At 38.2% G+C, this 23,252-nt stretch overlaps 3 protein-coding genes across 3 annotated transcripts; all 3 read right to left on the reverse strand.

Annotated features, from left to right (window-relative positions):
* Positions 1-2,675: 2,675 nt before the first annotated feature.
* Positions 2,676-5,242, reverse strand: RB195_016978 (uncharacterized protein; the record flags this gene model as incomplete). The annotated part of the gene is made up of 3 exons (XM_064183754.1): positions 2,676-2,810; positions 4,935-5,026; positions 5,182-5,242. The coding sequence occupies 3 exons, from the start codon at positions 5,240-5,242 to the stop codon at positions 2,676-2,678; spliced, it is 288 nt and encodes a 95-aa protein (XP_064039635.1).
* A 10,769-nt stretch (positions 5,243-16,011) lies between these two features.
* Positions 16,012-21,374, reverse strand: RB195_016979 (uncharacterized protein; the record flags this gene model as incomplete). Its single annotated transcript, XM_064183755.1, has 3 exons — positions 16,012-16,103; positions 19,565-19,653; positions 21,298-21,374. 3 exons carry the CDS (start codon positions 21,372-21,374, stop codon positions 16,012-16,014), a joined length of 258 nt encoding a protein of 85 aa, XP_064039636.1.
* A 934-nt stretch (positions 21,375-22,308) lies between these two features.
* RB195_016980 (uncharacterized protein) lies at positions 22,309-23,252 on the reverse strand (the record flags this gene model as incomplete). The annotated part of the gene is made up of 2 exons (XM_013445556.2): positions 22,309-22,962; positions 23,034-23,252. 2 exons carry the CDS (start codon positions 23,250-23,252, stop codon positions 22,309-22,311), a joined length of 873 nt encoding a protein of 290 aa, XP_013301010.2.

Below are 23,252 nucleotides of genomic sequence, written 5' to 3' on the forward strand. Positions count from 1 at the left end.
AATGTGGTAAGCATTGTGGAATGCTCTTTATCCCTTTGACGACAGCGCGGCTCAACGGTGAGCCGACGGTTTCCAACGGTTATTTTTCATGAATTCCCATCTTTTTAAAAGTTTTTTTTGTACTTAATTGGTTTATTATCCTCGGATAATATCACACATACACAACAAGGGCATGGAAAAAAGATTCTTATCTTTTGAAAACAAGAAAAAAATTCAAGCGTTAATGGCTAATCACACTTTTTGCGCATTCTTTAGAAATATCCAATGCAAAATTCACTTTTTCATTCAATACAGATAATCTAGTGAAGTTTTTGATATCAGCGGCATAAGTGTCATCGAATTTAAGATACTTTTCCTTGCTCTGCTTACTTGTTTCTTCGAAATTACCGACAACATTTTCTTGTCCAAACATAGCTAGTAAAAATCGTCTGGTTTGTGAACCAAATCACGTGACTCATCATGTGGACCAAATTGTTGGGAGAATTTCCAATCATCATGAGTTTCTGCATCGCTTAACCATTCGTCTGTTCGCTCTCACTATCTGACACCGACAATCTCTCATTACTTCTCGAATCGGACTCGTTATCCGCAAGCAGCATTAACGCATCATTGAAGATAGATTCATTTTCTGTAGTTTCTTCATCGGATTCATCGAGTAGTCTTTAAAAACTATTCTCCAGATCGTCTAACTCAGATTCGTCCATCTTAAACTGCTGAAACTAAATTAACTGTATGTGAACAGAATGGATGAGAATAAAAAAGTCCTATAACAGCGCGATTAGTAACAAATACAAGTTAAATTATGCAAGAACGCACAAACTTGTACACAGGAAAAAAGTGGTAATCGTGGGAGAATGCGGCTCAACGTTGAGCTGCGGTTGCACGATGCCCTAATACGTGCCTGTCCCACGTGCCAGACACGCAGAAACGTGCACTTCGTCAAAGGGTTTAAAAACATCGGATATCCACAGATATTTTGGCAGCACAAAGGTGATGTTTATAGTGACCCGTTTTTCATTTGATAACCATTTGAAAAAAAAGCTTCGGAGCTGTGTCCAACGTTACCTAAGATCAGAAACTCCCTCGCCTCTATAACCAAGAAAAATGAAATCAGATGGGCCGAACACGTGATGCATTTTGGTAAGAACCGTTGGACAAGAGTCGTTATGGACTGTGCTAAACGGGACAGTAAATGTACTAGAGAAAGACCGCCAGCTCGATGGTCAAAGTTCTTTAGGAAGTCTTTTCAAGCAAAAAAAAATTTCTGTGTGTCTCTTGAAAGGGAAGAAGCTATCGATCACGGTGGAGCTAGCGGTTCGGATCGAGGTGAGACCATCGCCAACTGCAGCGATGAGTGGTAATAGCAACGGTCCACTGTTCCCATATTTTATATGTCTTATCTATAGTTTCTTTTATTTCCTTCTTTTTTTCTATTTTCGACAAGTTAACTTCTTCCGTACGTGTATGTTGTGTATGCATTACATTTCTATGATTGTCGCGAGTATTTGGAAGATATCCATGGACGTAGGCGCTGGGTGCCCTAATTTTTGGGGACTTTGCCGCTACACCCCACGTATCTGACGTGGTATGGATTTCCGATGGACAAGCTTTACACAGGGTCGAAGATTGCGGGATCAGGGATGGTTCCACTAATGGTAGTAAAAAAAACGGCGTACACACGCCTCATCCAGCTGCGCAGCGGGCCAAAGGCTGTGAAATCTCCTTGACTGATTTTTCAGGTGAAACCTAAAGGTGAATGGGTTGTTGAGGGGACCAAAGTATATATATGCAGGAGCGTTCTAGCGATCCTCGTAGGGAATAAAGCGATTCCCACGCCGTTTTTTGGGACGATTAGGGAGACGTGAGCGCGATCTACAGCTCCAACTCCAGCTTTTGCAGCGGATTCCCTCACAAAGTCAGATCCGTGGTATGCTGCCTTTAAGGCTCCTTTAATTATGTCAAAGTACCCCGACCATATCCTCTGGTTATCTTCTACAGACCGCAAAATATTTCTTCTTAAAAGAGCAGAAGAGTTACAAAAAGAGTTCATTCTAGTAGTATAGCATTAATAAGTAATACTATACATTTTGTAATATAGTATAGTAATATAACGTTCTAGTGATATTATAATTGCAGCAGTAATGAGCTAATTAAGAGAGGCTATAATAGTTGTTTGTTATCCAAGCATGTACGTTTCCGTTGCAGAAATTTGAACTGACGCCGACGGCAGACGCCTACTCTTCCTGTGTCTCAAAAAAACATCCACAACGCTTTATTAACACAATTTAGCATCATCTAACAACTGCAAATACGATATATATGTGACGTCACGACATCTTTAGGAAAAAAAAAAACCAAAAGAATTGGAATGCTAAAATTCCCCGTATCATACCCGCACAATGATGAAAATCATAACAGATTGATATTTTTCAGGAATAAAACTGCATGAATTACTCAATGTTTTTTTCTCTCTCTCACTCAAATGCTATTTTGAAGTCTTGCGGTCCTCTGCGTATTTTGGTAAATAATTGGCAGTTGGCCAACATCAACATTGAAATGCTTCGGCTATATGGCTATCGAGAAGGAAGATCATCCGGTAAAATTATGCTGGGCTCATTGGTTACGCATGGTTGCTGGATTACCGGCTACAACCATTGCTTATAGCGTTCGCGATATTAGAAATAGTACGGTAGTCGTCCAATCACTGCATCGTATGGGTTTCCAGAAAATGAGAATCGTTTCGCCGATGATGAGAATGATTCGGGCAAATCCGGCATATTTCGTGACGTCAAGCGTAGAAAAGCAGGATTCTGAAATAATCATAGTACAATTATTACACTTTGTAGCTAGTGGATAATTTCCAAAATGCTTTATTTCACCAAAAAATTTCTAATGTCCAAATTAAATGAATTTTATTTTAGAAATACGATAGAAATATAAATCATGAACTTCTTATAGGTTTTTCTAGCACAAAATTTTAAGGAATTTTTCCTACTGTAAAGAAGTTTTTGTCTTTTTAAAGGAAGTACCCATTCCATTCATCGCTCAACTTCAGGAAAAAGTAGTAATTTCATAGAGTTTTCCTCTCTATATTTTTAAAATTTATATTTTTAAGTTGTCATTTTTAAAATTGAAATACATAGTTTATAGAAAAAGTGGTTACGACTGGAAATTTACTTTATAAACTACGCGTTTCCATCTCTATGAAATCCTTAAATAGATCTCCTAACCTAAGAAGAACGGAAAAAGCTTTGTGGGTAACGTATAGGGTCACTAATCCATTGCAATTCGGCCCCTTCAGTAAAGATTCCTTCACCGAACTCGTTCTTAACGAATTGAAAAGATGTTTTTGGAAGAGAACCGAACAAATGAAGGTAATTACATAGTAGTAGTTCCAGAGAGAAATTACTGTGTATCCCCCCAAAATTACATACCACAAACATCCATCATGATCACTTCAGTTGTGTAGCAACACATATTTTTTGTAGTACGTATGCATGAAGGAACATCTGATGAATAAGAAATCTTTGTGGCAGAAATTGATATGGTCTTCACGGCAATAAACAACTTTTCGTATACATGAATGATTTCATTGTTGTACGTAGTCGTAAAATCTATAAGAAAGGGGAATACATGGAGATTTTTGAGATCTTGGACCTGAATAATTAATAACTATTTCTGTTGTTGTTGTTTACAGTTAATAGAAAGAGATTCGAAAATATCTTTCTTCTGTGCTGGTGAATTTAGCACTGAGAATTTCCTGACGTAAATAACATCATATACTGAACTACTACATCAACCAGGTACTGATGTTATTATCCATGATTGTTGAGAGAATTTCTCTCGTAAAATCCGCTGCAATTTTCAAACCGGAGAAATGTATAATTCGAAAAGTTAATAAAGGATAAAGGATAAAGTTTCTGGGGTTAATCAATCCGCTTGGGATGCGCCACCGCGTTCACTTCAATTCAAGGATCGTTTGAGGTTTACGAACTTGTATGTGGCCTATACAATGACTTGCGGGAGCTGGCCGATGTGTCAAGTCAGTGTTTTTATCCTCCCAGACGAGTCTGGTACCAATTTATCGACCCCAGAGGGATGAAAGGCTTGGTGAGCACTAGTGCGGATTCGAACCTCCGATCAATCGTGCAGGAAGCGGAACCTCTAGCCGTTACAATGCACCCGCGTGTTACAAATTGTGTTACAAACATACAATTTCCTCGACCTGCTGTTTTTGTTATAGTTGGGTCAAAACGTCATGAAGCACGGACAGTTGCGTAAGCGACCGCGCTTGAAGCGGCGCGGTGGAGCGTAGTGCATGGGATCGTGTAAGGACCTTCGCTACCGCCATCCATCTCTGCAGTTCGCCATGGTCCCACCTCGATTCCAACCACTGTCTCCGCCGCACCGCTTCGAGCGCAACTGCTAAACAAATGTCCGTGCTTCGCGTCGTTTTGACCCGACTATACTTCCTTCGAATCGATATATCTAATAAATACCGATAAAAAGAACTATGCTATGCATCCGGAAAAAGCTAACTGAAGAATCAAACAGCTTCTGTATTGTTGTGAGTCCGAGCGTTAATGGAGAATTGACAGAAAGAGTGAAAGAACTGCACTGTCGATCGGAGGTTCGAATCCGCCCCAGTGCTCACCAAGCCTTTCATCTCTCCAGGGTCGATAAATTGGTACCAGACTTGTCTGGGAGGATAAAAACACTGACTTGACCCATCGGCTAGCCACCACATGTCATTGTATAGGCCAGTTACACGTTCGTCAACCTCAAACGATCCCTGAATTGAAGTGAACGCGGGGGCGCATCCGGAGCGGATTGATTAGCGCCAGAAATCTTTTATCCTTTATCCTTTAACACAATTACGTGAAAATGAGCTAATAAGTTTTTTTCTTTAAAAATAAACCAGAATAAATTCTCACCGAATCCATTATGTTCAATGGGCTAATGGCTGGATTATCATGGTAGGATGTTGATGTGGATGTGAGTCTTCGTACGATAAAGAATGGTGCAACTGAAATAAGCCGTGATGACTCTATTTTTAAATGAAACCATCGTGACTTTACTCTATTTCTAAATAACTTTACTCTATTCCTAAACAAAATCACCGTGATTTTCAGAAGCAAAAAAAGTTAACCATTTTTTTTTGTTGCGATCAAATATTCTTACCTATATTTGGTAGCGCTACACACAAGAACAATACTGCTGACAATACGTTTATGTTGACCATCGTTATCGAGGGAGATTTTCTCTGAAATGAGGTAAAATTGAAAGATTTTGAAAATAGAACAAATCTTAAGATCATACGGCGATGACGACGACTGTAGAAAAGTGAGAACGATTGAAAGTGATACAACTATACTAGAGAACTTGAGCATGGTTGAAGTGATGCTATTCATAGATGCGATAGTCGGACCCGGTGCTCCGACCCGTTCACTTTTGGACGGTTGGGAAAAGGACCCCCTTCACTTTTCAAGGATTTGCGAAGGTATCCTCATCACTTGAGCCTCACCCATGAGCTAGATCCCCTTTACCTGTGGAGGGTCTGTCTCCTCCCTATCGTACCTATGATGCTACTGGAGACGGAAAACGTTGTCATCTTCATTTAGCGAAAAAAAGGATGATGTAGTATGAAAAATGAGACTCGATGCGTGCGATATTGAGATATGAGCGGAACTAGATTTATCTCCTTGATTAAATTGCAGTTATTCTATAGTAGAGGATCAGAGAATATTTAAACGTTATGGAATGTATGAGAAGAAACATTGCAGAAAAATGTTGTTAACATATTTTCCCTTACTTCTGCATGTTTATTTTATTTTTTACTAGTCATTTTCATTTTTACTTAAATTAAACAAAACTCCAATAGATTTTCCCCTTTTTCGGATGAAGGATGAAGGAGAAAATAGTTAATAGGTGGATAATGAGGCCTACAACGGGACTTGCGCAGAGGGTGAGACGATGTGTCAAGTCAGGGTCCCAATCATCCTGCGGATGTAGCGATATATCTATCTATGTAGGCTCGACGCCTAGTTTATCGACCTTGAAAGGACGGAGACCCCGGTTTGGTTGGCCCCGAACGGTTTCGAACCATCTGTAGTGGCGACGTTGTGGAACCTGGTGGAATCACTGCGCTACATCCTCCATTTAAAAAAAAAAATTATAGCGAATAGCTCGGCCAGCACAGGATCCTGCTCTTTACTCTTACATATATCATAACTCCTCTACTATGCCCTGGTGGAGATCAAAAAAAGGTACAACGCACTGAACGCACCCTAAAAGTATTGTAAAAAAATCATTTTTCCTCGTAGGATTTTCAAATTACCCTGTGTTAAGTATTTTTCCAAATTGAAAATGAGCACAGAATGTTTTTCGAGTCGGCCCGTGATGGTCCCAGTCGTAGATTGATCACAATGGAATGAGAGAAAATTTATTAGGCGGCAACAAAGAAACAGCCAGATTGAGTCATGGAAGCCGCAGGCGGAAAAAAATGAACCTTTCTAAATGTGTTGGGATCGTGTGATCTACGGAATTGAAGGAGATTCTACGCTTCACACATCATTCTTCGTTCTATGAGCTATGGGATTATCCAGGATGATTTAAAGGTGGAATTTGAAAGAAAATAATGACGTCTTTTGAATTCTGAGTGATGTAGTTACTTTATAATGAATTTGAGCTGCAAACTAGTCCAAAGTCCAGAAATTATTTGCAAAAATGAAAATAGACGGATAATTTTTGCACAGATTCGACAAGTTTACTGCTAGGCGCTGCGATGCTTATGTAGTTACACAATAATCATCCAATGAAGTGAAAATGGTGTAAAATTACAAAACTATTAAAATAATTTGAAAATTAATTTAAATAATTAATTAATTTGCTTGGTCCCAATCTTATATTCGGCTAGGGAACATTTTAGTTTCTGTGATTAACATCATTACCATCTATAAACCACATCATTACATATTTATATTATAACATTGATTATTTATGTGTTTATTTCATACATATTTTTGTGATATATATGCAATAAAAATCGTGCGATTACGGGAATATTCACATGTATGTTTTATCCCCATGTGGGTAGTTAAGTTTATTTTGTACGCTTTCATGCAGACTTAAATTCTATAGTGTAAAGATTTGTATAGTCTACAGTCTTCTACGGTGTAAAGAGTTGTCTCATCAGGTAAATTGATCGCACTTGGAATCCGTGATGTCACTTATTACCGAGAGGATATCGTTTTCACCGCAATTCCTGAAAAATACGTTCCAATGTCAACTATTAGTTTAATAAACGTATTTCACGAAAATTTAGCAGAGAATTCCAGTATTTACTATGCATGTATTTATTTTTATGTATTTATTTATTTGTATATATTTGATATGTGGACGAAAATCGTGTTTTGGGATAAATTAACCATTGGGGATCGGAGCTTTTTCCTTCGTCCACGACAGCGGCCCACACGTTGTTGTTATAATTAAAATTCAAAAAATCAAAGATTTCATGAGACCAAACAGTTCATATAGGTTAGTTTAGGTCTGTTTTTTTAATTATTCGAGCAAAAGTGACAAAAAAAAGCAAATATAGCTACATCAAATGAAAAAGGAGCAAAAAAAAAGGAATAATCATAGTCCACCAGTGGAAAACACGGTCCCAGGCGGACAAAAAAAGTGTAGTCTCAACGTGGCACACATTGTCGCCATCGTGCTAACACCCCTAAGCACTTCTTTTGTAGAATGCTAAGCGATCCAGAAAAGAAATAATAAAAATCTCACCTATTAACAAGAATGATATAATGATTACAAGAATGATGCGCTTTTAATTTCCCAGTGAAATGCAACTGTGTAAGAAATTACACATAAGGTACCCCCACAGGGTCCATACATATCCTAATGACGTGCGAAGCATCAGGGAAATCTCCATGAACGGAAGAAATGGAGATCAAAAAGATAAATTGCTCCAGGCAGCAGATATTGTGCGCAAAAAAGAAAACCCCGCAAAACCCCGATTTATTCCACCCACTCATCTCTGCAAAAAGTTTCAAATCATGGGTTCACTGATTACGGTTACGGTAACCCAAATCAAATTCGAACCAAAAATGTGAAAATAATGAGTGCAGAGAAAAATTGGTGAATCCTAAGTGGTGAATATTCATTTAAGCGTACATTTAAGTTAAGAAATGTTCATTTGTTCTCACATTCGATGTTCATTTTACTGGAAAAGTACAGTTTTCCATCCGGAATCGCTTGTGCATTCACTTTCGTGAAGTGAATAGCTCATATCTGATGCAGAATAGTCATATCTTAGCCTGGAAAAAAATGTAATGGTGAAATTTGTCTTGAAAAAGATTTCGCATCTGATGGGAACAGACTAAATGGAAATTTTTTGAAAATGTGACAAACCAAGCGCATTTTGCCGCTTACATCACTCTTTCACAGCAAAAAAAGAGGATTTTGCAGAAATGTGCACTCATTATCCACAAAAATTGCTTCTTGAAGAAAAAAAAAACATCTAGTACTTGAGTTGTCAATTTTTTCCAACAAAAAAAAAGTAATTTAATATGCTGTAACAACGATGCTGGATTAATTGTTCCCAGACTATTTTCCACTACATCCATAGATGCGAAAGTAACTTTTCAAATCTTCTGTGCTTTCCATCCATGAAATTCTCTGCGCTGCACAAGAAGGACCGAAATTTAAAATTGCGAATCAGAGGAAAATGAAGAAAAAAATTAATAAAAGAAATTAATTTAAAAATTACAAATTGAGACCTTGTGGAAGTTTAACTCAACGATTTTTTTCTACCTGAGCCTTTAGTCTTAGTGGCTGTACACTAGAAATTTTGGAAAGAAGAGCAAATCCTGTACCGTAGTTTTTTTTTCAAAGAAATATTTCTTAAGCTTCTTCGCCGAGAAAAAAAATTCTCCTAGAAATCTGTCTTGATCTCGTTACAGCAGAACGCATTCAAAGATTCCCTTTACCTGGACTATCACTGATTTATAAGATTTATTTTTAATGTGAAAGGAATACAAAACGAAAAAAAAACTACAAAATATTCGTTAAAAACAGATAAATTCCCATTATTTTTCAAATAAATTTTCATTTCTGCTGCGTGAAATACTAGTTCTCAATCGTGTTTTCAGTAGATCTAATTTTAGTGCACAGCTCGGTACTATTCCAGAGAATCACTATACATATTCCTGGACGTCTTCTTCAATTTCTCTTTCTTTTTCCAGGAGAAATCTTTCCTAGGTTTTTGTTATGCTTAATAACCCAGAATGACAAGCTGTTTGGAGCTATATTAAACTAAAATTACTATATTTATATCATGTTCTTTAATAGATTTATATATTTGTTATTATTAATTAAAACCTAATACCGTATCATCAGTATAATTACTATATTTATATCATGTTGTTTAATAGATTTATATATTTGTTATTATTAATTAAAACTTAATATCGCGAAAAAAAAAATTAAAATGAGATGGAAACTCGTAGAGAATTATCAAAAATTTGAAATGTGAAAAGCTGGCTTGTGAGAATTAGTACGAACTCATGATATTTACTCAATTGACCTAAATCACACTCACATGCTCTCGGGATTCTTTGAATGCTACAATTATATTAATGGATTACGATAATTGAGAAATTAAATGAGCAGATCGTAGAATTACACGCGCGCCCGTGTGTGTGTGTGTGTGTGTTGCATCGTTGTTAGTGGCGAAGAACTAATGAGCTCGTCTCATCATTCATTTTCAGAGGAGAGATGAGTAACGAATGGAGTTAGTGGGTGGCCGGCGGCGGATGACATTTCAGCCATGATCTATAAGCTTTTCATCACAGTTCACTTACTCAATGTGTGTCCACGAGAAAAAAAAAAACTGGCCTCAGTTCATCGAGAACACGAGCTAAAGCTAATTTTTAAGAAGTAGCGAATCAAAAATCGACCTGAGTCGACTTTTTTTAAAATTTTCCCCTCCTACTGTAAAAGTAAACATTTCATAGATTTCAATTTCTTGTAGAGAAAGAGTATATAGTGAGTGCAGTGAGTAAAACAACTCGTTAATAGCAAAGAAAAAATTTCCGGAGGAAAAATACTTGGAAAATTCGTTCCCCGCTTAGAAAATCGTCAAACTTATTCATTCTTCCTTCCGTAAGGGAGGCTCACAACGAGAAATAACCACTTTTTTCTTCTGAACGTATCGAGAATTCTGTTCTAGCCGTTTCCGTCGATTCTTAGCGCATACATAAATTTTTTGGAAATAATCCAAAAACTCTGGTCCTGGTTGTATTGTGCCCGTTAAAAGGGACCGGTCTCGTACAGATCATATTCAATTGAATGTTCAACTGGTACACGTGGCAATACGGTAATATATTAATTTAAAAAGAAACAAGACAAAATATCTTTTAGTCTACAACAGACTAAAAACTACAAAAAAAAACAATGGTTAGAAAATTTTGGGAAACAATTTTGAAAGCCCTCCTCACGGTTCTGAATTAGTTTATTAGATATTTTATCGCCTTTTTAATAAAGATTTTGTATGAAGATTTTTAATTTTTCCACTTCTCACCAGCTTTTATGTTTGCTTCAATGATTATTTTTAAATCTGGCAAGTATATGTATGTATATGTTTTGTCCGTTGTGGGTGGTGTAAAGTGAAATACAATAAAATTCAAAACTATAAAAAAAAAATAGGAAAAACAAATAATTAACAACTAAAACTATAAAATTATAAATTATAAATTATTAAACAAAAATCAACAAATGTTTCGTAAGATTATTGGATTATTCTCTTCTATTATTTGCAGATAAAAAAAATATTTGCATCAGAGAGAAGGGAAATGGGTTTTAAATAATAATTATCGTATTATTTGCTTTTCTTCACAGAGAAAAAAAAAAACTTACCGTAGCCGCCTCAATGAGTATGACGACATGTGGACCACATGTTCTTATTATATGCGCTAAAACTTTTGAATGGAACTCAGTGAGGTGTTATAATTAAAGATACGTCAAACCGTCATATATATGTTAGCTAGAAATGATTTATGACATCATAAATCTCCACAAAAAGTTCATATAATTAATTATTTATTTTTTATTCATTCTACAGTTTATTTTAAGAATTCTATGTATATATTTTCCAATATGAACAAAATTAAAAATATGGTAAAGGGCACCTAACACGTATATTCTCAGAACTCTAAGAAACTTGTTTTTTGATGGTTAACTCAAGGTAGAAACTCTATATGGACTTTTCATGGGCACCTGACTTTAGATTAAATTTCAAAAATGTATATTTGAAAAAATCTCCAGGTTAGGAAGTCCCTAATCATCTCCTTTCAAAATTAATTTGGATTTAAACTTGGTAACTAACATGAAAAAATTGCTTTTTCTCCACTCATAAATCCACAACGGACAGAATATTCGAATTTTTTCTTTTATCCTTATTTGTAAAATAGAAATTGTAAATTGTAATTGTATTGAAATGAATAATTAATATGTATTGTAATGAAAAATTTTTAAAGGAAAAAAAAACTTTTGCAAGCTACACTCAGAAATTCGTAAAGTTTTGTCATTTACATAGTTGCGAAAATTATTCCACCTTTTTATTTTTAGGACTACGGAACAGGTTGTATTATGCTCTTACGCCCGACATAAAATACAAAAGAAGTGGTCCTGTATGAAAAATCAATGACTGGTTGTAATAGAACTTAGAAAATCTAGCAAAAAAAAACACGAAAATCCTTTAAAAAAAGTGGACAGGAGGAAAGGAGATCGTGTTCCAGAAATGGTATTAGGAAAGTTTTAGCGTTGGACTAAATTCGCGCCCACACAGAATCTAGAAATCTGGAAATCTGGAAAGCATCAGATTTTCTACGAATATTTCTTTCAGCATCTTTATTCTATGTTGTTGTTGTCTACAGTATCTTTAGAAGGTTCTAGAGAAGAGAAATAAGCCGCAATATAAGCCTAATTAAGTCTTGTGCCAATTCTGGCTTCTGTCCAGTTAAAATCCCTAAGACTGGATTCGAAAATCTTCTCTAAAACCCTACAGTACATGAGTTATAATCATGGAACTAACGTAACCCAAGAGGGCTAAGATAAGACTGGATCTGGAAGGAGAGTCCTAGTTCTTTCCACGTAGATAGAGCTTTGACCCTTCAGGCACCGTTATCCAGGGAGTGTGATGTGAGTTTTTCAGGAAACTTCGAAGCCGTAGTACAGACGTTCTCGTGGAGAAGCCGAAAAGAAATAATGCGGTGTGCTGTGGGAGGATGTGGTGAGCGGACGCATTAGACGCGATTGTATAGACGCTCGCCTACTCCCACCTAATTACCTTTGTTAGTGATATGCAAGAATTCATTCCAGTTAAATCTAATGGTCAATATGACGTTATTAATTGAATTCTACCTTAAATAGAAATTAAGGTCAGTTCTGAGAGTCGTAGGTATTTTCCGAGACCGAGAAAACGAGTTGATTGCGACTCGCACCATCAACTTAATAAAATTTCCAGTGATTTCTGTCCCTTGATGAAGGTACGTCAAAGAACAGACGAATAAAAAGCGTATCCTATAAATAGAAATGAAAGAGATGAACTAAAAAAAAAATAAATCAAAAAATTCAAGTATGTCTGATTGACGAAAAATTGATGAATATAAAAACTTTAAATAGAAAATTCAAATAAAAAGTCTACAACAAAGTCTAAAATAATTTGACAAGTGATTGAAATAAAGTGAGTGAAAATAAATTAATTAAATATTTATCTATATTTTATGTATTTGCAAATATTTTTTAATAAATGCGTGCACCAGCGTGAATTGACCGGCTACCGTACCGTACTCCGTGACGGTAAATAGTAAGGAAAAAATAAAAAAAATAGCGAAGTGCAGCTAAAAATCAGGAATCCTGATAGTACGAATGTGTTGGGTGGGTTGTTTGTTTTTGAGGTGAAGTACGCTTAACTCATTAAGATCCCCATTCCACAATCTTCAGATCTTTCGGGATGGGCGGGGGTGTAATTTCCCATTTAACTCGGCCAAAAATAGATAGATGCCTTCTAATTGTGTCGTTGTCTTGTGTGTTTGTCATCCCTAAGGATTTTGGATGACGTGAAGAAATGTACGCGACGGACAACGTTTGCAGCGTTGAGGGTGCAACTCACCGCCTCAACGTCAACTGATTGGTTTTAGTAACGGACGCACCGGCGGCGATAATCCGAAAAGAAATGAGATGATGCTGGAGATTTCCGTTGAGATTTTCCTAAAATCAAATTTCTTCTCTCCGACAATGAGAAACAGCGAGAATTACGACGGGAACGCAAATAACAAGCTCTTTTCTGGATTCGTGTGGTTTTTTTTGGTTGTTTTGCTAATAAGGTTTTAATGAAGCTTTATTTATCATATTTTTATTTATCATTTATTTTTATTATTAATTTTTATTTATTTGTTATTTTTGTTATTTGTTTATTATTTAAATATTATTATTTATTTTTATTACTATAATTTATTTATTATTTGAGTATTTTTTATTTATTTATTATTTAGATTTTTATCTTTTATTTAGATTTTATCATTGTTTCGCTTATTCGCTGTTGTTTCCTATTTATTTATCAAAACATTGTTTTATTACATATTATATTATTAATTTAATCATATTTATTTTCTCGTCAACAAAGGCGAATGGGATTTGCATACTGTATAGTGTACAGTATCCCCAGGTGTTGGAGTTAGTCGGCCTAGTCTTTTCGGATAATTCTCATCTCATCTCAAATTCCGAAAAATTAAAACAACGTTCATCGATACAGAACCTGCAGAGTTACCAAATACGATTTCAGGATGAAGGTGTTCGCCAGAAATTCACCGACGCCGGCTCGAGAATCGTTTGTTGCTTGCTGATTGCTTGATTTCTCTCGTTTCTTTTCTGTCCGAGGTAGTGGTTGGATTAGTAGTAATTTATTTCCGTGATAGTCTTCAAGCCGCCGATTCCAATTCCCTATCCGTGTTTTTTTTTTCGTTGTTGATCACTTAAATCACGGAAATGAAAAAAACGAACGAAGAAATGAAAAAATCACGGAAAATCGAAGGGAATTCGGAGAAATTCCATCATAATGGGATGAATTGTAAAGAAAAAAAAAAACGGTTACCTTTAAAGAAATGTTTTTATAAAAAAATCTTAAGGTAAAAAAACGCTAGGTCCAATCTTTAAATTACTTTTTCTTCCTGTTTGCGTTGGTGTAATTCGTAATCCTTGAATAATATATCCAGAATAATCAAGCCCACACTAACGTACTTAAACACTATTAGAGAATTTTATTCTGATTATTTCCAGTAATACATAATATATAACGTAATATTACGTAGAGAGTAATGATACTGTATCCAATTAACCACGATCAAATCAACCCGATGACGACAATACGACCCACATTGGGTTCCTTTACGCATACACTTAGGTACGTACGAGACGAAACGTATAAATTATGAATTATTATAAATTATGCACTACAGTGTACGAGGAAAAAACGTGTAAAAAATTGCTATGGGGAGAAGGAAAGAAAAGAATACCACTAAAAACAAACAAAAGTAAGAAGAGAAAGGAGCTAATGCCAAAAAAAAAGCGTCGACACAGCGGGACACAAAAAAACCGCGGTCCCATCTTGAACGAAAATGAGAAGGTACGCTAGGTTAGTCATACATAATCACAGCACAAATCACCCTTATTACATTCACACGTAGGCGTGTGAGAGTTCCTAGAGTTTCTTCCGGGAATTGTAATCAAATTTCCGAGACATTTCCTTTTATAAGGGACTCTTTTCAACATCTATGAGGAATCCGTGTGTGAATTTCAGTGTAAATAAAGAACTGGGATTTTTCCCCTGGCTTGGAAACGTGTTCCGGAATAACTTTCATCCTGAGAAAGATTCCAATTATTTCCACGAATAGAGGTGAGGTTACCAACTGAGAATTCATAATTTGCACTCCATTCAAATTCAATGTTGGAAAATTAAAGGAGATTACTCAGAATTGTTTTTTTTTCTAAGAAAACGATTAGATTCCAAGTTATGGAGCGTTATTCTTGTTCCTACGGTATAGGCTTCGGTATGAACTGTTTAATCCTGCACTGGAGTTATGGATCCAGTCATTCGCTCCCCTCATTTTTATTCCCTTTGATGCGAGGAACATTTTGATGCTTGTTTTTGATCCGTTTTCCGGCGATGACGAAGAACTGCTAGATCTTACGGTTTTCCGTTGAGTTCTCGTAGGCACCCTTCTGCAATTTGTGGTCTCTCTTTCCTTTCTTAAAAAATTCATCCCTCCATTCAGCTGCTCGAACTTTTCTTGAAGTTCCATTGTTCTTTGAAAATTGTGCAGCTAAAACACCGGTGCGCGCTTTTCTCGAAAAGCTAATTTCTCTCTACCATAGGCAAAAAAAAACGGGTCTGTCTGTGTGTCAATATTGTATTTTTGCCAATATTGCTCATTTCAAAATTTTACAATAGACGACCTCTCATTTACTTGTCGTAGACGCCATTCTCGCTACATCGACGCCTGCTTTGTCGCGATAGTATAAACGGAATGTCCGAGAGTATAAACGGAATGCAACGCTTTATTGGTAGGAAAGCGATCGCAAAGAACACAATATATTCGAATGATGCACTGGATTAGGTTAGGACTTAGTTTACGAGTGAATTAGTTATTATTGATTTCTTCACTCATTTCGGTAACATTCGTGAGTAAGAAATCATTCTCACTATCTACTTAAATCGTTTCGGATCATTTCATCGAGGATTATTTCCAGAAATTTCCAAGCTGCAGGTCGAGAGCGGAAAAAGAAGAGATCTATATGATTTAATACGTTATAATTCAAAAACGATGACGTCATCAACGTCAGCAATCGAAAAATCCATAGAAATATTCAGGAATTTACTATGTTCTCAATTCTCAGTATGAACGAAAATTGAAGGACAGGTAGGATGAGAGTGGACGTGGTGTACGTGTGTTACCAGTAAGTTTTTACAGGAGCCGGTAACCGATCCGGAAACATTGCCATTGGGAAGACGCGATATGGTGTGTCCGCACCGTCAATGATTTCTGGAATGAAAAATTCATATAAACATCATGCTGGGAAACAGAATATAAAAGCGTTATGGGAAAAATTTTCTTCTGAGGGATTTTTCTGAGAAATAAAAGCTAGAATTAGCATGAAAATGGTTTTGATAGGGTTTTTTTTTCTCGGATGAAGTGCTACCTCTTCTCTCCTTTATCCTTGAATTTTTGGTTTAGGCCCTATAATCTTTATAGCGATTAGTACTGTATAAAAACTTGGACTGTGTAAACTACAGTCACTTCAAAAAAAATGGAATAAATCAGTGGGATATGGGACATTTTTTAGTGTAGAAGATCGTCAGAATGCGTTAATTTTTAAAATTAAATGAGAAAAAATTATAATTAGTGATGAATTAAATGAAAACCGCTAAGTAGTAGTCAATAATGAGCGGTTATCGTCGAATTCGGCAGGTGTAGCGCAGTTGGTTAGAGGTTCCGCTGCGATGGTACCATCGATCGGAAGTTCGCCACCGCCCTAGTGCTCACCAAGCCTTTCATCGCTCCGGGGTCTATAAATTGGCACCAGATTTCTCTGGTAGGATAAAAACACTGACTTGACACAACGGCTAGCCCCCGAAAGTCATTCTATAGGCCAGTTACACGTTCGTAAACCTCAAACGATTCTGAATTGAAGTGAACATGATGGCGGGTCCCTAGCGGATTGATTAACGCCAGACACTTTATCCATCGTCTCTGGATACGAGGTACTCCAAATAAGACGACAATTGACGTCATCAATTGTTGCGATACCCGTACGAATTATGATGTCCGAGTCCAGTTTCATATCTTCGAAAAACACGGAAAAATTTTTCCCCAAAAATTCTAGAATAATCCTTTCATATGCGTTTTCTGTGACTCCGTGTAGATAAACTGCCTCAATCTTATTTAACTGTTAAGTAATCAAAAGTATGATAGCTTTTTTAGATAAGAAATTTTTAAAAAATTTGAATAAAATGAAAAAAAATAAAAATTGCTTATTTAGTCATTGTATAAGCTAGTTACATATTCGTAAACCTCATAAAGAAAAATTATTCTGGATCTGAATTGAGGTGAACGTGATGGCGCATCCGAAGCGGATTGATTAACGCCGGAGACTTTATCGTTTATCCTTCGATTCCTCGGATACGAGGGGAACGCAATGATTACGCAAATCGGTTTGCGCTTGTGAACTGCTTGCGCGGAGACGTGTTGCGCATATTTTGACTATGAGAAGATGGTCAACGTATGCGCTAAGATCAGGAATAGGAACGATCCTACTCCTGTCTGATCCATGCGCAAAAATAAATCGCACCCAGTTCAAGTCTAAGACATCAATGGAGCTCTTAAAAAAATTTGCTATTTTATGAGCTAATTTAAATTAAAATTAATTTAAATTTTATAAGCTACTAAAAGCTTCAAAAGCTCATAAAATTTCGTATACTCTGTACAATATAATAAGGTATAATTTCGTATATTTTTTATATTATTATATCGGATTTTTCAAAAGTATTCCATCGTTTATTCTTATTCTGTAGAATGTTCGGTCCAACCATAGTAGTGTCCTCTTTATTGTGAGGTTGCCCTGTTCCAACAATAGAATTACTGCTAAATATCTTAGAAAAAGAGAGTTTGCCTCTTCAGAATTAAAAAGCAGCAATTTCTAAAGAAAGAAATCTTAGACTTTGTGAATTCGTGAAGTCATTAGACATTTTATTTAAGTAGTCTCAAGCGCTATGAATGGGGATTTTTGAAAATCCATTCATAGTGCTTGGGAACTGATTTCAACTTAGAACCAATTCCATGCTTTATGCAGTCCTCCGAGAAGCTTTCGATGCTTTAGGATGAGAGAAATTTTTGCGAGAATACTTTGAGGTCTCAACATAAAGGAGGAGTGAGGATTTTGGTATAACATGAGTCGTTACGTTCGTAACAACATGTGCCTTATTATCTTATTATTACCTTACCTTATTACCTTATTACCTTACCTTATTACCTTATTATCTTATTTGCGAAGAATTTCAGTAAGAACAGAATCTGTGGAAAATTCACTAAGATTTTTTTCTTTTCTTTTTTATTTTTTCCTAACCAAAAATTCAAAGTTGCCATAACCAAAGGCAGAACAACACGAATTTGACAAATTTGGGATCTCTCATGAACAATATAGGGTTTAGAGCGTAGATCACGAATATGGATGCTACAACGAATAATTCTAACTGATCGTCCTGAAAAACGGTGTCGGAAACGGACTTCTTGAACGGATTTTCCTACGAGGCATTTTATGACATGCCAACGCTGTGTACGCCCCGAGCCTGCCAATGAAAGGACCACAATAAATGTGGTTCCCCCAGCAGTCAAGTGAAAGCAGTGGATAGATCAGAGGTTAGAAGCGGCTCACATACGAAGGTGCTGTTATAAGGTGCCTCGTAGGAAAATTCGTACTTGAGAGCTGTTTCTCAGGCCGTTTTTTAAGACAATTAAGGAGGGAAGTTGAGCAAAAACACTTATATTCGCAATCTATACTCCTTCGCGTACCTATCTTTTCGTGGGGAAATCCAAACATCGTCAGATTCGTGGCATGCTGTGCCTTCAGATAAAGAACATCCAGGTCTACAGGGTAGACCACATGAGAAAATATGGAAAATCTATGGAAAATCCAGGGATGCGGCGATCCCTTGGGACAAAGAAAACGGAAATGACATTGACTGGGTCTTCCAGCAATATTGACCGCCGCCAGCCCAAAGAAGGCACTGAAAAGTGGATGGACGGAAGATTTGCCGTCAAACTCCCCCGATCTCAATATTTTGGATTTTGCTGTCTGGTCGATCAAAGAAAAACTTTATGGAAAGGATCACCCCAGGAATGCGGTGATTCTTTGGGACAAAGAGTTGCCGTTCATTTCCCTGGATTGCCTTAGAAAACGGCCCGAAATACGGCTTTGAGCGGTCCGGCCACTATTTTCTACAACGAGTTCATTGGACGCGCCAGCCTTATCCCGCCGCATCTCCATTTTTTACGGCAACTCGCTGGAATAACGGAAACGCCCTCCATGATCTACTATCCCGTATACGAATAACCCACCTGAAATCCGTACCACCTCACACTCGTGGGGTGATGCCTTTAAGCGCATGTCACCGGGCTGAAAAGAGCCCTGTATGAGGCATGGGGCACGGGAACCGATCGTACGCATGCTCAAAAATTTCTGGAAGAGATTGGATGTTTGTGTTGAAGTTAGAGGCGATGATTCTGAATGTGATATGTGAGATTTTATGTAGAATTTTGTGACTATTGCATAGAAAAAAAACTTCTTATTTGGATTGATTGGCGCAAAATTGTGGATAGTTTTTTTTTGCGTCAGATTGCATGTGGACCACCCTGTTTTTTTTATGGAAGCAAGAATAAAAAAACAGTGGTCTGACGTTTTGACTGTCCCAGAGGGTTCTATGGAATTCAGGAAAAATGTACCATACCTTGTAGCATCCTTTTGTATTCGAACGCGTTTGTCGGCATCGATCGACACGTCACCATCGTTGAAAAAATGATTGCAGCAAGCAGGAAACTGAAAATACAGCGAGATTACTGTTGCGATCTTTGAGGGGTTTTGGTTTCAAAACGATCAAATGGTTGGAGACGATACTCAATTTTTTTCAATTTTTTGATAATATAAACTCAATAAGCAATTTTTTCTTTTTCCTTTTTTTGGATTTGACTACTTATCCGCTCCGAGTTACAGCCAGGTCAAAACGGCATGAAACAGGGTGGATCTGCGTACGCGCTCGAAAGGGCGCGGTGGAAGCAGCACCTTGGGACCGAGGTGGGACCATCGCAAGCTGGAGCGACGGCTGGTCCCAGCAAGGGTCCCAGTACGCTCCTAACCGCTATGCTCCACAGCCGCACCGCCTCGAATCAAAAACACTGGGAAACACTACACTGGGAATTTTCCGTAAATCACTAACGTTGTAATCGTACCGGGAAAAATAATACTGGTGACGTGAGCGTCTGATTTCTAATATGAAGTGATGCCTTTTGAATGAGACACTGGGACCCTTTTCTTTTTTTTTACTTTTCACCACACAAAATTCCCTTCTGGGAGATCATACGAGAACAATCGACGCTTCGAAATCTCACCAAAGCCAAGAAACGAGGTCTTTTATCCCTCCGCGGTCGATACGTTGGTTTTTTTTCGGGATTCTGACATCCGAAGAGCAGCGTATCGACGGATCGAAACGGCACATCCAATGCCAATCAAACTGATTTTAGTCTTTTGAAGGCGTACAGGGTCGATACGTCGGCTATTTTTTTTTCGGGACATTTTCGTGTCATCGGAGACAAAGCGCGTCGACGTTACGTATTACTCATTACTATTATTCACCTATTATTTATTTATTATTTTTTATTATTTGCAAACAGTACCTACTACTAACAAGTAGGCACGGAACGATTACATGCACTAACGCATTGGCGGGAAAAATGTTCGTCTTTCACGCAAGCGTTCCGGATTCGATTTCCGAACTGCCTAAAGTTTCCCATATTTATTGGGTATTTTGGCAAAATTTTCTCGTTCATAGCTCACAGAAATGTCATAATAGTACCTAATACCGCGTCGAAAAAAAAAGAAAAAGAAAAAAAAAGGAAAAAATGTTCCACTTGATTGAGATGGAAGCGATCAGGGAAGTTTTCGAAAGTACTACATTCCCATTCATTTCTTACGAATATGGGTTAGATTAACTTAACTTAACTAACTTAACTTAAGTTCTTATCTTAACTCTTCACGTTAGAGGGGGATGTTATTCAAGGATGAAAGCTTCCGAGGATTAACTTCACCCTCCCCCCCCCATCCCCCCGGGTGCTTAAAATCCCCAACACCACTCCTGAGGAAGAAGTGGAGATAAAGGATAACGTGCCTAGCGTTAGTCGATCCGCTTAGGATGCCCCACTTCAATTTTAATGTTTCTTTTTGTTTTTTTAATTTGTTTTGTTTTTTTCGATGTTCACTTCAATTCTGAGTCGGTTCAGGTTTACAAACGAATGTCTAGCCCTAAATCATGACAAGACGACGTATCCAGTCGATGTTTTCAATCCACGTATACAAGTCTTGTAACAATTTATCCCAAGCCCGGAAGGATGAAAGGCTTGGGGGACACTACACCGGTTTCGAACCATCGACATCGATAGCGCAGCCTTAGTGGAGCCTCATACCCACTGCGCTACACCCGCACCCATCGAGATTGATGATGTGCTGACACTTTGATAGCACCACCTTCGTTTCACTGATGACATTGTTGTTACAATGTCAGACTTCAGTTGAAGGCAACAACCCACGAATTTGGCGTGGTATGGATTTTCTTTGGAGCATACCTGTATCGGGTCACAAATTATTTAAACGTGGTTCTGCTCAATCCTTCCTGTACACTGTAAACAGACAGCTTCGGAATGCGGCTCCTTACGTGGTCCTCTATTGCAGCCCGTCACTCTTGTGCTCCGCCTCCGCCTGCGATTCGTCGAAAATCCATTAAGACGCCCCTTTGGGCAATTCATTTCATTCGACGAATCGCAGGCGGGGGCGGAGCGCAAGGGTGGCGCGTTGCAATAGGGGACCTCGCAATGAACCGCCTTCCGAAGCCGTCTGTTTGCAGTGATGCAGGGAGAAATGAGCGTAACCACCCCTGTACACATAATCTGCGACCTGATATAGGTATACTCCAACGAAAATCCATGCCACGCTAGATTCGTGGGGGGATACCTTTAAAAAAGAGGAGGGAACAGTTTCGACTTCGATCGGATAGCTCTTATCGTTGAGCAAGAAACGGCAAGAGGAACAAAACGTTTGTCTTTCTCAAATTTTTCTCCGAAATGTTTTTTGAGGTCCAGATTCTACCTAGATCATGAAAATTCCGGAAGAAAAATTCGAACCTCAGGTGAAGTTTGCAATTCTGTTTTATTTTATTCTATTAATTTATCTTTCTTCGAAAAGAAAATCTAAAACGAGTGGATATTTTGACGCCAGTAGCGGAGAACGTATCACATGATTTTTTTTAATGTCAGAATTTCCAAAACTATTTTAAAGTACATCTAATAGTTCTTTTTGATTTCTGGAATGTTCATTTCATAACTCTCGGAAAAAAATTTTTTATTATTGTCACTCGATACTAAGTTTATAGCTGAAACTTTGACGTTGGCACCATTGGCACGTAGATGTGAACAGAATTTGAATCTAATATCCTGGAGCAGTGCGAGGAGGTGGGCAGTGATCGCAGCTTCCAGATGCTCCCTGGTCTCCATCGGGTCCATTGTCACCGGGGCTGCCAGGCTGTCCAGGAGCACCTGGATTTCCATTGTCGCCGGGTAGTCCCGGACCACCATCTTGGCCATTGTTACCTGGAGCTCCTGGATTTCCACTGGGACCAGGAGGTCCTTGTGGTCCTGGTGGTCCAGGTGGTCCCTGAGGTCCGGGAACTTCTCTGAGTTGTCCAGGTGTTCCAGGTGCACCGGGGTTTCCTGGTTGTCCACTGTTTCCGGGTGGTCCCTGTGGTCCAGGTCCTCCAGGTGCTCCAGAGTTTCCAGGTCCTCCTGGCTGTCCATTCGATCCGGGGTTTCCTGGTGCTCCCTTTGCTCCTGGGTTTCCTGGAGGTCCAGGAGGTCCGTCGGGACAGTCGAAGCAAGCGTTATGAGGAGGAGCCGGTGTTGCTGGTGGTCCATCGGGGCCATCTCTTCCAGGATTTCCTGGTGCTCCATCCGATCCAGGTTCCCCATCTGGGCCAGGTGGTCCGGGTGGTCCTTGTGGAGAAACACCGCAACCGCAGCATCCGCCACCGTATCCGGATTGACGACGGCTTCTTAGTGAGGTTTCTGTAGCCTTGCTGAGGACCTAGAAAGTGGCACTGTAGGAGAATCTTGTAAGAAGTCGAGCTGTATGTCTCGAGTAACGGTGAAATTTACCTGAGTTCGGGTGACTTCTCTCCAGATATTTCCAGAACGAGACTTGCAGAAGTCAACTTCGTTCTGCATGATCGACTGCATGTGCTGCATGTAGTTGTACAGCATTGGGACGGAGATCACGCAGATCAGCGTGGCCGCAGTGGAGAGGATAACGCCAAAGAAGGCGACTCTCCGCAGCGAATGGGCCTCAGCTTCCCAATGTTTCACGTCGCCGGTCAT

Source organism: Necator americanus, chromosome II (assembly GCF_031761385.1).
Source record: "Necator americanus strain Aroian chromosome II, whole genome shotgun sequence".
Lineage (NCBI taxonomy): Eukaryota > Metazoa > Nematoda > Chromadorea > Rhabditida > Ancylostomatidae > Necator > Necator americanus.